The 16,653-nt window shown below is 47.5% G+C and overlaps 2 protein-coding genes across 17 annotated transcripts in view; one reads left to right on the top strand and one right to left on the bottom strand.

Moving 5' to 3' along the window:
- The window catches only part of LOC128880078 (mediator of RNA polymerase II transcription subunit 20), a 47,282-nt gene that overhangs the window by 13,064 nt on the left and 17,565 nt on the right, over nucleotides 1-16,653 (top strand). The gene's annotated exons all lie outside the window — the stretch shown is intronic.
- The window catches only part of LOC128880067 (facilitated trehalose transporter Tret1-2 homolog), a 40,553-nt gene that overhangs the window by 8,596 nt on the left and 15,304 nt on the right, over nucleotides 1-16,653 (bottom strand). For 14 of the 16 annotated variants that reach the window (XM_054129746.1, XM_054129752.1, XM_054129750.1 and 11 more), the window contains one exon: nucleotides 156-257. In XM_054129746.1, the coding sequence (XP_053985721.1) occupies nucleotides 156-257 (102 nt within the window). Of the gene's footprint in view, nucleotides 1-155; nucleotides 258-4,205; nucleotides 4,244-9,419; nucleotides 10,057-16,653 lie in introns of those variants that run through there. The other 2 variants (XM_054129760.1, XM_054129762.1) reach the window with 2 other exon arrangements.

Genomic DNA, 16,653 nt, shown 5'->3' with positions numbered 1-16,653 from the left:
CGAGTCGAAAGACCCACCGGTGCTCGATATGCATTTTAAGCTGGTCCACTCAATTAAGCTCGCGGCTATCTTGGATATTTGCATATCGATATGGGTCCGTGACAAGAAAGGAAGATTCGCTACAATCGACGGTAGTTTTCTTTTGGAGAGAATACCTGCGACATGTGCTGCGGTCTCGTCGCCGTCGACGTCATGTGTACCACGGAAGCTCTGGGCATTTTAAAGCTGTTTTCGCCCTCGTCTGGCACCGTTGTTACCTGCAACAGAAAAAGATAGCAATGTTACCCGATACGAACACACGATACCACTTGCCATAAACAGGATATCCATCTATCCATCCATCCATCCATCCATCCATCCATCCATCAAACCCTACGACACGCCGCGCCGGCAAATTCCTTTCGAGCCTGTCGAGTCGAATCTTTTTCGGACCTTCCTATCGTCCAACTTTGAATTTCTACTTTCGACTGGTGCAACCTGGATCCTACCTCTCCTCCGAATAGCAGGATTAGTCGTGGCCTTGCCACTCGAACCATTAGCACCGTTCCCGTTATCTTTCTACTCGAAAGAACACGCCTAAACGTCGACCTCTCGCATTGTTTTCGCAATTTGTACACGGATCGTTGTCGCGATACCGTATTATCGCAACCGTAGTTTCGTGCTTTTGTAAGCAACCGTAAACCAAACCGGATCGTTTCGCCAAACAGTTTTGCGAACGTAATTGAAAGTCGAACGGTCGCGGTGGGGAGGGGTTAACATCGTGGCTGACATCGTGGTCCAAAGTTTACGAGCTTCCAGAAATTATAAAGGGGAGCAGTTGTAAGTAACCGCTCCTACCTACGATAAGGCAGTTGTCGAGGAACCATTGTCTAGAAACTTCTCAACAGATAATTGTCCCAGGTTGCACAGGCAATTGTGACGCCCACGCAACGTCCTGGTCTCGGAAAACGTAAACTTTTTGCGTCTGACAAGCCGTCACGTCGCGTCGCGTTGCGGCGGTTGCTTTCAAGCTCGTTACATCTAAATCCTCGTCAGTCGTGTCCTCTGCCTCTCTCTCTCTCTTAGACACTTTTTCAGTTTTACTCGCAATTATTGCAGGCCCCGCGGCTTGTTTATTCACATCCATGTAAACGAGCGAGAAAGCGAGCGGTTTCGGATGCAGCTCGCTTACAATTAGAAGCCGGTCGAAACTGTCACCGGAGGCGTGCATTTAGGTCTCCCGACGATATTGGACACGTACACCCAGAGCCGCATTCTGGACCCCTTAGATATCGAATGAACGATGGTAACGGTTGTTCGACCTGTCCGTTCCGTTCACGCCTTTCGTGATTAACGACGGACTGGTTTAACGTGACAAAATTTCGCTCGACGCCCGTTGCTCCTACATCGACGACAAACGAGTTAGAAAATGATGCGTGAATCGTTTAGCTCTCGCAAACTTTGTACAGTTCATTCTTTCGTAAATGACAATTTGTATTTCCAGTCACGGTACAACTTTGTCAACGGTGATAAATGTACATGTCGCGGTCACCGTCACCGTCACCGTCGCGTTACGGATGCAATTGTTAAGATACCATAATCGTTGAGTATTCGTGCAAACTTCTGGTAGACAACTTCCACTCGAGTAGCTATATTGTACGCTATCGATGCGTCTACACTACACGCGCATTAGCGTACCTACATCGTACATACCAACGTACAAACGATTCTTCGTTGGAATAGTTTTCTTCCATTAGGTTAAAAGAGTCTCTATTCTATTTATTTTCGGCGCTGGATAACGTGATTCCTTTGTTCGATCGTGTTTGCAACAATCGTCATCTCGCAATCCATTTTCGCTGACATGTTCGGCTATCGCGAATCTAGAGAATCGTTTCAACATCGGAAAGTGTTGAATGGAGTAGAAGGAAGGCGATCGGCGATGTCGACGTGGGTGGAGAAAGACGTACGCCGCCAATGATTTACTCCCTCTATTGTATAGGCCTAGACGCGTATTCCTTTATCGGTATCTTAATTGTAAGTAATATCTATCCTCGTGTGTCTCTTCTCGAGCGGTAATTTATAATTATCGCGGCGTCGCGAAAGATTAAGATCTATTTGCAACTTTATTCGATGCCAGTTTGCCCTCCTCATTCCACGAACCGGTGGAGAGCTAGCGACGCGGCGCGGTGCGGAGTGGGTGCAGCCGCGGCCGCGGTGATTTTCAATAACCGACAAGATAGCGGATAAGCTCAACGGGTCCCCTTAGATGCGATTTCTCACGTTTCCTACCTCGGTCCACCACCCCCTCCGGGATTTATTCTCCCGAAGACTCGCCTGGAGGTTTCCAGAGCATCGTGGCTCCGCGTGCTGGCAAATCGTGGCTGAAATCAATATCTTGGAGAGTCTGGGACGCGGTTCGGTTACAACGATCGCGAGATCGTATCGAAAGCGTTTTGGAAGACTAATCGAACTCGTCTGGTGGCGAACCGTTCGCGTTCGTTCACCGCTGTCGCTGTTACGTTACGATCACGTTACGTTACTAGCACAACGCGGAGAATTTCAATCGGAAAGTATCTCACGTTCCACTCGTCGCGCCTTGTCAAACCATTTTTCAAGCTTTTCAAATCTCGCAAAAATTCGACAGAATTATGTAGTCACATAATTTATGTTGGTCGACATGGTGGAAAGAAATTCTCGTCGCAGGGTAGTAAACTCGACGGGGGTTGGCAACTTTATTTTCAGAGTGTTATCAGGACTAAATTACAAAATAAATTCTTGTTTCGATTCGATGTGTGTCGAATACAAATGATAAATCAGCCATCGAATTCCATCGAATTTTAGTGTTAAAATACCGAGTATTATACACATAATATTTTCAATTGTACCTCCCGCAGCCTTTGGTTCTATACTCAAAGGTTGGGAACCCACGCCGAGCCCGCGCCCGCGAGCTCTCGCCGAGGTCTCGGCACCTCGTCGTGGATCGTTGATCGTGAAAGGTGCATCCAGAGGTTGAGGTTTACGGATGGTTAATCGTCCCGCTGGAGGTTGCAGAAAATTAAAAAGGGCCGCGAGATTTATACTCGGGCAAGGGAGGAGGGATTAATCTGAATAGATGAATCTGAATTCGAGCAAATATTCCAGAGCACGATGCGCTTGCATACAGAGCACCCGAGTTGGATAATATTTTCCCTAGACGCGTTACCCCTGCATAAACCTCAAGTATGCGCCCCGAAGGTTGACGACGCCGACGCCGACACCGACACCGACGCCACGATAGCGCACGGTTAATAATAATTTCTTGCCGAGATTTAATAAGAGATGCTGTCCACCGCGAGGAATGGCTGCCGGGAGCTAGGGGGATTGAACGTTGTTTTGAAATCGTTTCATCGTTTGCCACGCCCGTGTCTGCGTCCGCGCCGAGGTAAACACAACTTACTCTCCAACATTCGCGATAAACAAAAATACTGCTGCTTCGCGTTGCTTTATCCATCGATTAAAGATTCGATTAATTATGAAATTTTTGTAATCCAAGTGGTGCACAGCGGATCGAAGGACCAGTTTACGCGCTACTGGTCTTTTATCCACGACTTGGTCACGATGTTAATTAAATATTGCGAATATTATCGGTACTGATCACCGCACCGGCAGTAATTCTTCGCGACAAGATACCATCGCGTTTACCAGGTCGCCTTTAAACGCACACCAATTAATTGCCGACACGACCGCATCTGTACGTTCGATTAAACCCGCAGCGATCGCGATTGATTTATGGGACATTTTCGTTCCGCAGCCAACGATCATTTTCTCCTAACTCGAGGAAGACGTATCAATTCCAAGAGAGGAAATGCACCTTGTGCAACCCGGAGGTACAGTAATCAAGTTGCAGCTTACACTCCGTATTTTATGTTTTATTAGGCTGCACCCTTTTCCTTCTTTTCGTTGGTTTCGTTTGTCGCGTGTCCGTTTATCAACGCCGCGCCGGTTATACGTATCGGAAGGAATGATACTCGTCGCGCACGTTCATCGATACATTATTGTATATTACGTATCGAAAAGATCGATCGCAATCGTGCGTTACAAGCTCGTTGCTCCACAGTTTGATCTGTCGATGTCGATGTCGATGTCGATGTCGATTCGTCGAGCGTCGTGGTACTCGTGACTCGTGCGCAACGTTTGTTAAGGTAATCGCGATCTGATTGTGAGCGTTCATTTTGCCATGACTGTACACTTTCGCGCTCCCGCGTCTCGTTCCTTGTTCCTCGGATATGCTCGACACACCTTCCGTCCGCGACTCGAGAATACAATCTCCGTACCGTGTTGGCTCTCGATACCGTCGCGTCGTCTCTGCATAATCCTTATCTCGCAGTGCGTGTTATTAATTTAAACCTTTGGCCTTGAATGGGTTTCAGGGACCACGTGACGTCTATGAATAATATAATACAACGCATCCTTCCAGGCGGTAGGTATTCCTCGCGTGCGAACAGGACCACCATAAATCATCGTAACTTTAACTCGGTCCTTGTTGCGCGATTACTATTAAGTTGTAATTTGCAACACACGAAACGTTTGGTCGAACATTAAAGATGATGGAAACGATCGCTATTCTCCGTTAAAGTAATGCTTTAGGTATGCTATATTTTCCGGGTCATAGGGGAACATTTCTCATCGAGTGTGGAAAACGCGTAACCGAATGGCCCGTTTTCACGCTTGTCCTTTGAATTCGCGATGAATTCGCAGAGTCGCGCGTAGCCCTCGGCGCGGCGAGCGGCGCGGGCGCTCACAGCCTTTTGTTCCCCGCCCAAAAAGAAGCCGCCGCGTCCGCGCCGCGGAAATCCACTCCAAGAATAGCTTGCGTGGCGGTGCCACGAGCCACGAGTCGTGTTACTCGTGTCGTGTGCTAGTCGCCTCTAGACAGCTCAAACTTGTGCTCGCGCACTACCTCCTCGATTTCCCGCTCTATTATTATGAGTTTCGCGAAACACGGCTACGACTATTCGAGCCCACTCCTCGTTCTCCGTATGTTTTCTTAAACGTCTGTCTATGTACAATATCACTGGTACAACAAATAGCTGTTGTACGAAAATAGCATACCCATGCGCAATATTCTATGTGCAATAGTGATCAGAAGCAGGCAGGAGATCCAAGGATCCGTTCTCGGTTACCTCGGTCGCCTTGTGTCAACAATTGTTACATCGTCGAGTATCGGGATACCGTTTCAACTCGCCTTAACGCGAATTGAAAATTAGCCTTGTCGAGGAACCTGATACCCTTGAAAGAGCTCCGTCACGCAAGTTACGGTTCCACGACAACTAAAACGAGCGACAGTCAAAAAGAAAGGATAACGTAGCAGCAATAAAACGGACCGTCTCGCGGCAGTAATTAATTAACCAATCGGCCGGGTCCTCCTATCAGCACGCGGTCGACTCGCTCGGCCTGCACAAGTAGCGGTGCAGCAAAGTGCACATCGATGCACCGGACGAACGCGAACCTTGGTCCCCTGGGAGGGACGATTACTTATCAACGGGGCAGCGTACCCAAAGCGACGTCCACGAACGCAGTCCGGGCCGTTTATTCATGGATCGCGACTCGTGAGCCACGTGGACGAATAATTCTCTCTAGTCACCTAGGTCCGACGTGTTACTTGTTCTCCGTCGCATGTCGCATGTCGCATGTCGTATGTCGTATCTTGCCTCGAAACCAGTCTCGAGTGCACTCCAAGCACGCGGCAGAGTTGGATTAAATATTGCTCGCGTCACGTCGCGTCACGTCGCGTCACGTCGTCTAGAGATGAAAACAATTTTCCATTTAGCCCGATTCTTAGCGATTCTCTACGGATAATTGAAAGCAATCGATTTTTTTCGCGGGATAACGTTAAATGATTGTCGGTGGCTGACTCTGCTACACTCGCTCGCTCGTTTCGCGCTCTGGCGACACTGGCTGTCTGGGTATCGTTTACCACACGCGTAACACCAAGTAGCGCGATGTAATTTCTCTGTCAGCGGGGAGGACGCACGGACGCCCTTCGTTCTTTCCTCCCGGCTGCATTTCTAGGGTTCTACCGCGGCATTGTGTACATACGGATTCGGGACGAAGCGTTTCTATAGCCCCGTCATCGACCTTTCGTTTCCTATCGTCTAGATTGGTGCGGTGTTCCATTTCGACGGACCGCGCGACGCGACGTCGGCGTCGGCGTCGGCGTCGACGATCACCAACGGGTCCAAACGAATCGACGACAATCGCACAACGCCACCTCTAGTTCGAATTACTTGGTTCGTCTGGAAAATTACACGTCTCGATGCGAGACTCCAATTTCGATTAACGCGAAATTATAGCAAAGTGTAGATTATAGCAACATTTATCGTCTATATTTGATATTTTGCAAGCAGTTTTGCCGATACGATCGCTTGAATTTTTGAAATAAAAACCATTTCGTCGACGTCGGCGTCGCAGTCGGATGTCACCAAGATTAAAGTGAAATGCCGTTCACGCGCCAACGGAAGTCATTCGCTAGCTCCGCAGACGGGATACTCTAAATGTGGAACGTCGAGTGTTCCTCGACTTGAATAAATAATCGGCTTTTATGAGAGTAGAATCGACCGCAGCCGTTTCTCATCGACAGTCGTCGATCGATTCCTTCTCGTTTAAATAACAATCACCGAAACAAGATCCATAATTGCCTTCACGTAAAACTCAATCTGTCATCTTTCCATTCTCTTCTCTTCTCTTCTCTTCTCTTCTCTTCTCTTCTCTTTCATTATTATTAAATGGTCTTTATTACGCATCTTTATTATGCAGAAGTCTCGATACTTTTTATTGCAACTTCCGATTGAGCTTGGTACACGTGTACCTACATAGGGTATATGTGCAGTTACGACTGAAATGGAAACACGGAAAACGTTATTCTCGAGAGTTATTTGCCGGTGGTGACACCGTTTATCGACGATAAATCGAACCGAATCTATCCGCAGCGATCCAAGAGCTGCTAAATGATAAGTGTTACAGATCGATGACAAGAGATATTGTTCAGCCGCGGTTAGGCGCGTCCTTGGGCACGGCTAGACCCGTCTGAGCACCGCTGAACCCTAGATAGGTTCGTATATACGCGTTCGATGTATTCAAAGGTGCAACCCTTTCATTAGCGTGTGGGCCACGCGCTCTATTATCCCTAACAAAACATCCGATTCCATTGTCACCCGACGAACAATGCCGCGCCGCGGTCACGTGTTCTACTTTCGATCATTATTCGCGAAGTGTGCATAAAATTGACAAATTGCACGAGATTCTCTCGGAGGTAGGCTCCGCGGAGGGTTTTCTCCATGCGTACAACCTGACTGCGATGACAGCTGTCACCTTCGTTACGATTCTCCTCCTCCTATCGAGACAAAGATCAGGAAACGACCTCGCCCAGTTCCTCTCGGACAACTCCTATTTATCGCTTCTCGATGGATCATTCTAGACCCAATAATCGACTATTTTTCTTTTTTTCCTATTCTGTTCGTATCGATAGAAAGGCTCGTCGATGAAAAAAAAAATCGCGGACGATGTTGGACCATGTGTCGCGCGACTCGCGAGCCACCGAGTGATACTTCCGACAAGGCAATCCAGTGAAATAGACCAAGATACGTGAACTCCGCGGACGCGGCACTGTTCACTGTTGCCGGTGAACACGATCTTTCCACGGACCGGTTTTAATCTTTTCACTTCTCGATTGGTCGCGTTATGGAAAACAACATTACGATATCGACTATTTAAAAATCGGAAATCGATCTTTATTTGTCAATGGAACAGATATATATAGAACAGGCTGTTGGTTTATTCCATCGAAAGCCAATAAAATGCTGGAAACGCAACGAAACTCGGGTCGAAAGGAATTGGAAATTAGCAATAAATGGACAAAGATTTATGGGTTTGGAGATAGCTCGACTTGACTCATGCAGCTTTTACAACGCTCGAGGAAGCAAGATTTCTGTACGATGAATTCGATGTTTACCCAAGATTGCCTCGACTCGTCGGAATCGTAGTTGTAGTTAATTTTCGGTTTATCAAATTTTATCTTTGCTTATTTACCTTATTACCTGATTACGTAATAACGTAAATAAGATTCATACATGGCCAGAAAGTTTGATACAATAGTATCGGAGAAACTTAAAAATCAGCTGTTTCGTCGTCCTATGCTGACGAAATGGTCACACATGAACGAGAATAATCATTGTCGAAACACTTTCGGAAACGATTTCACGTATAGCCTGGTGCAAGCAATTTCCGTGGTTGTACAATAACACGGCCAGCGCGACAATTAAAACCGAACGGCTCGGCTCGGCTCGGCGCGGCGATGTATAAACAGCAGCCGCGGAAACGATATAATCGCGCGACGTAAGTGGGAGTGCGTTAAATTACGCACGGCCCAGAAATTATACGACCGAATCAACAGCTAACGAACGCAAACCTCGATGAGGCCATTCACACCGTCGCGTCGCGACGCCGACGCCGACGCCGACGCCGACGCTCTTGTTTCTCCAACTACATGCATCATCGGGTTTTAACGCGGACTCGCAATCGTTCATAGGTCGACCGTTTAGCATACACATACTTTTGTCTATCGAAACGTATTTCACCGTTATAACCATTCGAATAATTGGACGCCGACGCTGGCGTCGACGCCAAAGGCGATACCGTCTAGTCCGCGAGACCGTATGTCTAGAGTGCGAGCACGTTTCACCCGCAACGTTTTAAGGGTGAACCGGCTCCGCGTGTTTCATTCGTTAACCCAGCAGATTCCATTAACTGGGAATTACGGTTTTACGCAATCCACACGGGTGGTCGGACGGGTGGTCCGAGCGGACGCTCGGAAATTGAAAAAAAATGTGTGTCAACCGGGGAAGAATTATTTTCGTCGATCCTGCCCCCGTTATCGCTACGGCTCGACTTTACTCGTTTTACGATAACTCGGTATCTTAATGCGGTTCGAGTGCGCAATTATTTATGACTCGCGGCGTCTCTTAAATAAGATTGCGTGCCTGGACATCGCGTCGCATCGCATCGCTTCGCTTCTCTTCTCTCGAGGTCTCGAAGCTAACCATTGTTTTCCACTGTACGGTATATGCGGCTTGGAGATGGACAAAATTATCTCGTCGAGATATAAGATTTCATCGAATAACGAATCAAAGGAATATAACAAGTAACGCCCAAGTTTCTCCTAGCTTTAGGCTAAGCTCGGTACGTGTTTGAAATTATCACGAGAAATCGGAAAATGATAGGTGATGCGATAAAACGATAATGCTACAAGGGATTAATTGTAGAGAGGATCGAACGTTAGCCTTGAAAAAATGGATGGCTAGCGACAGTTAGCGTTGATCGAACATTTTGCAAATAGTACGTGTTCGAAGGTGAAAGTACCAAAGACACGAGAGCGGGATAATATCTACGAGCTCGTAACTTACTAGAGTTGGAAGAAAGAGTCCCTGGCTGTCATAGGGCACGTGGTTTCCCTCGCAATTCGCAACGTGAAATACGCGGGACACTCGAGACCGAACCACCGAGCACGTGCGACTTTTCCTCTGCTGCTCCCAAGAGAGGTTCTTCCTCTTGATTGCTGCTCAACACCCTGTTATCGAAATGATTTTCTTCGTCAACTTTTCCTGTTCTCGTTCTTGTTCCCTCTGCCAGCGTAAAGTAACGACACGAAAACATTTCCTTCACATTTTATGAGAAGAAAGGACAAGAAGAAGGAAATGGACAAGGAAATGCTATGCGCAAAAAGAAACGCTCGTTTCCTTTAATCGAGCCAAAAGTCAACGGAAATAAATTTGTATATCAACTGTGACACAATTAAAGCAAGCATTCCGTCGGAGGGAAGCGGCGCACGATGATTTACGAGCGACGGAGCGCAGACGGTCAATGACAGTGTGCGCGCGCGCTGAGAGAGGTTTAGAGGTAGGGAGAGGAGACAGGTCACTCCGAACGAGGAATCGTCTTAATTAGGCACGATTAACCGAGACACGCGCTTCTGCGCGAACGTGTTCGACGAATGGAACCGGTGAATCTAATCGTTGCGCGACCCACGACTCGCTCGACCGCTGACCATCGTACCACTGAGCTCTCTTTCGAGCGACGAGCCGTAGGGCTTCGAGCTTCGAGTACCCGGCAACCTCTTCGTCTCGCTCCGTCTCGCTACGTCTCGCTCCGTCTCTCGCCGGAACCGCTCATCTCTTTCTTTCGCGAGCGTATAACTCTCGGTTAGTCTCTTTCCCTCTATGCCGGTATTTCTACTCCACGATCCACGTGTGTACGCACGTGGCCGTGGGTATACGCTTCGCGACACTCAGAGATCACAGTTACGAGTTACGAATTACGAGTTACGAGTTACGAGACGCTTCCGGAATATTCTGTTTTCGAGGGTGACTATCGTGTCAAACTTATTTTATCTTTCACGGGAAAACAAATTATGTATAGATATCTACTTGTGATTTATTTTAGTCTTTCAAAGAGTAACTCTTGGAACTCGTGGACTCACTCATCGTTCAAATGAATGTAATCGTGGAAAATGTCGTTCAAGTATCGAATTCCTTCGAGTTACACAGCGAGACACGATAGGCGGAGCTAGACAGGAATAACCGAGTTCGGACCCTACCACTGTAATTTCCCGTTCGGACTATCATTACCCGCGAACTCGCTTTTTCGTCGAAACTTTTAAGCGAGGAGCACCGGGAATCCTCCCTTTTTCGAAACTTTGTCGACATACCGTGTGCCGAATCGATGCCTATGGACGAGCCGCGTTCGAACACGAAAACCTCGAACCACGAAATTGCTACATGTTCATGGTCATATCCGTCGTCTATTATTCGAATGAAATTGTGCCCATCGCGAAATCGCGATACAACGGACGACAAGATACATTTCATCTCAACTCTAATAGTTTTGAGCATCGCTTAATTCAAGCTCAAGCGCAAGTTGGTCGTTATCGAATAATCGTCGACTGGAATTAGACTAATGAATCGTTGAAGGAAAATATGCGTGGCGGCGACGACGACGACGACGACGACGACGACGCCTAGGAAAGGAGGAGTCGATCGTCTCGGATGAGACGGATTCCGTCTCGAGGACGATTCCGCGGCTTGAGCAAATTTGTCACGAGAACTTTGAACCGTCTGGTATTTTGCCATCCATGTATACGTGCAATGGAAGCGAAAAGTTCTCGTAAGAGAAGACGAAACGAGACGAGATACGGCTCTGTGCCAGCAACTTTTAATTCCACGCGCGGAAAAAACGAATCGCGTTGATCCGCGCGATAAAACATTTGGCACGTACGGAAACGACTCCGTTTTGGCAACTGTACGCCACGTGGGAAACAGCTGCAACACCGTACGCTCAGAACTGGAACGAAAGATTCGTCGAAACTCTGAATCGCGTTGAAAACGGATAAAGGTAGGCAAATGTTGTTCACCGGACACGCGAATGCTCGCCTATTCCTCAAAGTTATCCAGTTCCTTGAATCGCGCACGAAAAACAATGTTTATTTATCCTTCGACGCGGTTCCGAGAATACGCATCGGGTTGCCAACGTACCAAAGCTTCCTTACGACACGCGATTCTTCCAGTGGAATAATTGGAACGCGAAATAATCGAGAGCCAAGTTTGAGGAAAAAACATGATCGTTCAAGTAAGAATAATGGGTAATGGGATGAGAAGACGATTGCGTGTAACCTTTGGTGTGCGCCGACGATTAATCTTCCAACCCACCATTTATTATTTACCGCGATGCCGTACGTTTTCTATTTGAAATTTTAATCCTATCCACGGAGACTCGCGTATTCTGTTTAGCTCGGTCCATAGATAAAGATTAGCCGCGCGTGCTACGCGCGGATTAAAGGTAATCGATCAAAGTGATCGATGCGGTGGTGGTAAGTGCTCCTCGGATCGTGCAGCGAAAAAATACACTGCTTTGTAAATGACCGATTCGGTGGTTCCAAGAAATTAGATTCGTCGGTGAATGACGTAATCGGTTCGATATATCTATCCTTATTGTTAGCAAAGAAAATAAAAGTGAACCGTAAGGTGAAGGCTGTAAGCCCTATGCAGGATGCAAACGTGGTGAAACCTGCTGGTGGGCTGGCAGGTCGAGACGTCCAAAAGATAATATTTGTTCTAATAACATCTTGACGGCGCCCTTATACGCGATTTAAGAAGCACCAAGACCTCTCGGAGTCAGTCGTGTCCTAGAGGAACGCTTTCAGCGGCTCGAGCCGATGTTTGATTTGATTTTGTGTCTGGAAAGAAGCGTGACAAGGGTGTTATCGCGCGCGCGCACGCGCGACAGCTGGGCTACGCGCGTGTGTAGCGTGCACCCGACGTTCTCTCCTCTTATCGTTACGGCTAACGGCAAAACGAAAGTCTCGAGAAATCCGCGAGTTTGGATTTCTTCTCGTGCGAATCGTGTCAAATGAGAATCGTATTGTCGCACACCATAGGCTATCGAAACGAGAGAAAAATGAGAGGGATCACGGGACAAGGGAAAGGGAATTTCGAAATCTCGACTGTGTACTTCCATAAATAGATGGTAGGTAGAGAAAAGTTTTTCGACGACTGAGCGTATCCCGTCCGTGAATCAAAGTTATGCCTGACATTTACCGTGTCAACTTTGCGTTCCGGTAATAACTCATCGGACTCGCCAACGTTTACTAGTTGGCTGACAATAAAAGTTTATTTCCATTTTCCATTGGCGTCCACCTCTCGTCTCTAATCCGAACAACTCGCGTCGGATCGAATAACGGTTAATTCATTCAATGGAACGAATCACTATAGCACGATCGGTGCTCAGGAATCATCTTTATCGTGTCGAGGTCACGCCAAGGTCACTCGAGTGGCTCCTAATGGAAAACACGTAATAGAGGTACGCGAAGGTATCGACCTACGCGACTCGATTAAAATATCGAACCGCGTTATTTATGGCCCCATGAACAGCTTTGCTCCCGAACGAATTGATTCGCATTCGCGGATACGAGCTAGTCCACGATACCAACGATGACCGTCGACGTCAGTCGAGGACCGACGCGACGTAGACAACGAAACGAATGATCCTGCCTTTGCTGAGACCTCTTCAAAGGTAGACCGGTGCGGATGTGGATGTGGATATAGATGCAAGGTGTACAAGTTAGTCGCGTTTAGAAACGTAGTGAGTTATGCGATAACTTTCGTTGTTTATTGCATAAGGAAAGTGCACGGGCGACGCCGACGCTTGACTAGTCGATAATCCCACGTATCGCTTCGAAATATGCGACTGTTTACGTATTACGAAAATAAAACGACACCTCGAGAGAGAAACACTACAATTGTTGTGCACGCATAAGTGTTCGCCAAACGACTATACCGTAGAATACAGGTGTCGTGTTATAGGCGGCAAAGACTCGACGCCAACCAACTTTCCGAATGTCTATAGGCGCCAATAGTTGCCAGGTTAAACCTTAGCACATGTGGCATTTAGCCGACGATACACACCTTATTACCTGCGTTCCTTTCAGCAGCTGTGGCTTCGAGACTCTTGGTCAAATATAAAAGGGGGTAACAAAGGTCTCCGCGGAAAAGAAAAGCTCGCAGACAAATTGATCGACGAGCTTAGCGTCTTCTACCTATATATTACCTGGATGGAAATAATTGTACGCGCGTGGTTGGCATGAAAAGAGCAATACGCGAAACGTATTTGCATAAACGTGATAAACAGTCGAGGCACGAGAAACTGTTCTCTACGAGCGACTAGGCAACATAAATAGAGGAAAGCTGATGAAGCAATTGACACACTTGTTAAGTATCGAGCCGAACCGGCTCTGGATCCTCGTTCCTCGTGTCGTGGATGTTATTCGTTCGGTATAGAATAATTTCATTAGTTCCGATATATTGTATATTACCATACGAGTTAATCCCATTCCATCGTATAATACATCTCCGAGTATTTCGTTTTACCTCGAGGAGGAAGAGGAAAAAGAAGATGGTAACGCTTTTGCGCGTTCCTCTCATATTTCTCCAGACAATCTCGCCAACGCGTTGTTTGCGAGACGCGTCGACCCCGTTAAATCGTAAAGAAACCATAAATAGGACTCGCCGCGCAGTCTGGGGCTCGTAGCTGATTTTTATTTCTACCGCGAAACTCCAACTGTTGTCGTTCCAAGTGGTCGTCAAAGATTTAACAGCGATACAAGGAATATGCGCGTTAAAACGAACGCCGCGTCGCGTCGGCGTCGTGTCGACGTCGTGGCCAGCCCTCGATATATGTATTTATCATAGTTTGGCCGATAACAAAGATATGGTCCTTTTGTCCAAAGAAACGATCGATCGGTTCGTCCAGCCCTGCTGCTTACGCTGCTTGACCGACCGCGAGGCCTTAACCTTGGGTTACCAAGATCCATAACTTCTTCGAATCGAACAAATTATACCGGGCATTTATCCGTCTACGACTGGTCGAATGTTTCAAAGGAATTTCAATGTTAGGAATACGTCTGGTGTAAAGAGCAACTGTAGGATCGTCGGCGTCGAATAAAGTACGAAGAATGCCGGTAGCGATCGCAAACGGAAAGTTATCAGTGGTTCGTCGGGTCAGGAAACGACCGATATCGTTCTCTTCCGTTCCCCATGGTACGTTTCTCGTTATCGCCTGCTTTCTTTCCGTTGCCTCCTTCGCTTCGGTTTCCGCGACTCTCGTTTGGTTCTCGTTAGCGCACAGCGACCAGGGCTGACACGCTTTTTCTCTTGATTACCGCGATGTCGATTGATTAGTCGGCCCTAAGGTCTTCTTTACCAGAGGCCCGCTCTCTTTTTTTACTCTCGTTGCTTGCTCTCGCCAGCACCATCCGTGCCATCGACGTAGCGTTGCATCGCGTCGCGTCGTCTACGTCTACCTCCATCCTCTCATTCTTTCTCATCCTCTCTTCCGTACCTTCTACCTCCGTAGTTCATTGTCGTAAAAGTTTTAATTAAATCCGGCTGCCGAAGCCGTATTCCTCGCCAATTGTACGATCCAAGGTAAACTTTCGTGCCCCGTGACTGGGTAAACGACACACATACGTGAGCGCGAGCGACCGCTTTCGATCGGAATTCACACTTTTCAACGAGATAAGCCCCCGAGGCCCGAGGCTGTGCCGGATGCGATCCGTTTCCATCAATCGAATCCTCCGACCAACGACTCGCGGTATTTTCACTGGAATTATATCGAATTGCATTCGACCGAGAGCCTGATTCTACCAGACGCAAATTCTCAGACGGCCGACGAGAATGCGTCGGTCTCTGTTTGCTAGCAGGACGCGATGCTTTTCGAGTGGCTGAAAGCTGAAAAAGTGACCGAAGAAAGTGACAAAGCGTTCGACGCAAAAAGAAGATGCAGCTTTACAGCGAATCGCGCCGAGGCCGAGAACGATTCACCGAAGCCCGATTGTGTTATTACGCGTCTATGGATGAGGATCGCCAGCCATCAGAGGCCACTTTTTCCTGCCAGTATACCGTATGTATAATCTCAAGCTTGAAACGGCTCAGAAGAAGGAGACGATGGCGATGTCGCCTGCGCTCGCGTGTTCATTTATTTGCTATTTGCGCGCACGCGAGCCACGATGACGCCATTTTTCAAGCAGCGCACACGCCAAAGTGAAACTTGGTTATTTATCCGTCCATTGACCATTGACGCTTAGGTACACGTATTAATGCTGTCATATTTCAAGCGAACGCATACACCTGCTACCACGCGTGTCTTCAAATTTATCAACGGATTCGAATCGTTGCGGGACAACTGTTTATTTCGTACACGAACCAACAGAATTCACTTTACACGGTGAAATTTTAGCCAAAAAATGTTAATCATCCGTGGAACGGTGCATCTTGTTGTACATGTAATTTCTTGCCGTATAGTTGCGTCGCGTCGCGTCTCGTCGCCGCGACGTCGCTCAGTTAATTCATCAATGTCCCCTCCGTACAAGTTGATTGGTTCTCATCAATTGTCAATTTTGGTATGTCTATCTCGTTAGAGTTGCTTGTTTTACCAGCTATTTCGGCCTCGGAATATTGCCATAAATGTCGATATTTGCAAAAAGAGAAACGTTTGGTATATCGGATCATCGTTTTTAAATATTTCATAGCTACGATCGACTACATGTTGCGCGACCGGTTTTAATTCTTGAAATTGCAACCTGTGCCTGGCTCGAGAGATTATTTAGAAAGTTCCTTTCGTAACGTTCATTTGTAATCGATGGTAAACTGGGGACGATAAGACTACGTGTGCATAGACTCGTCATCTTGCATTGAAAGTTTGTAAACGGAAATTACTTGCGACTACGAGATGCGAAGCATTTTTCGTCGCCCTTCTCGAGGGATTCCGGCGAATCGTTTCGATCAAATGAAAGGAGCGCGCCACGAAGAATCTGTTCCGAGTCGAGGCAGAAAAGGGTTCCGTGTCGACGTTAACGTTTCCATTAACCTCGGTTTAAGGTCCGTGCGTGACTTTGACGAGGATATCTATCCAACTCTTTTTTCCCCTGCATCTTTTTCGTGGCTCGTGGTTATTCGTGAACGCTTGGGAGGTCGGTTTCGTAAACGGCCTCGCGGCTGTCCGCCATTCCTGCTATCTTTCGGCGACTGCGGCGCAGCCGTAAGCGTCGTAGTCGACGCGGGTCCTCGGGTAACGTCGACTAACTTTATT

Source organism: Hylaeus volcanicus, chromosome 7 (genome assembly GCF_026283585.1).
Source record: "Hylaeus volcanicus isolate JK05 chromosome 7, UHH_iyHylVolc1.0_haploid, whole genome shotgun sequence".
Lineage (NCBI taxonomy): Eukaryota > Metazoa > Arthropoda > Insecta > Hymenoptera > Colletidae > Hylaeus > Hylaeus volcanicus.
Note: the sequence above shows the minus strand (reverse complement) of the source record. Positions and strands in the feature narration are given on the sequence as shown.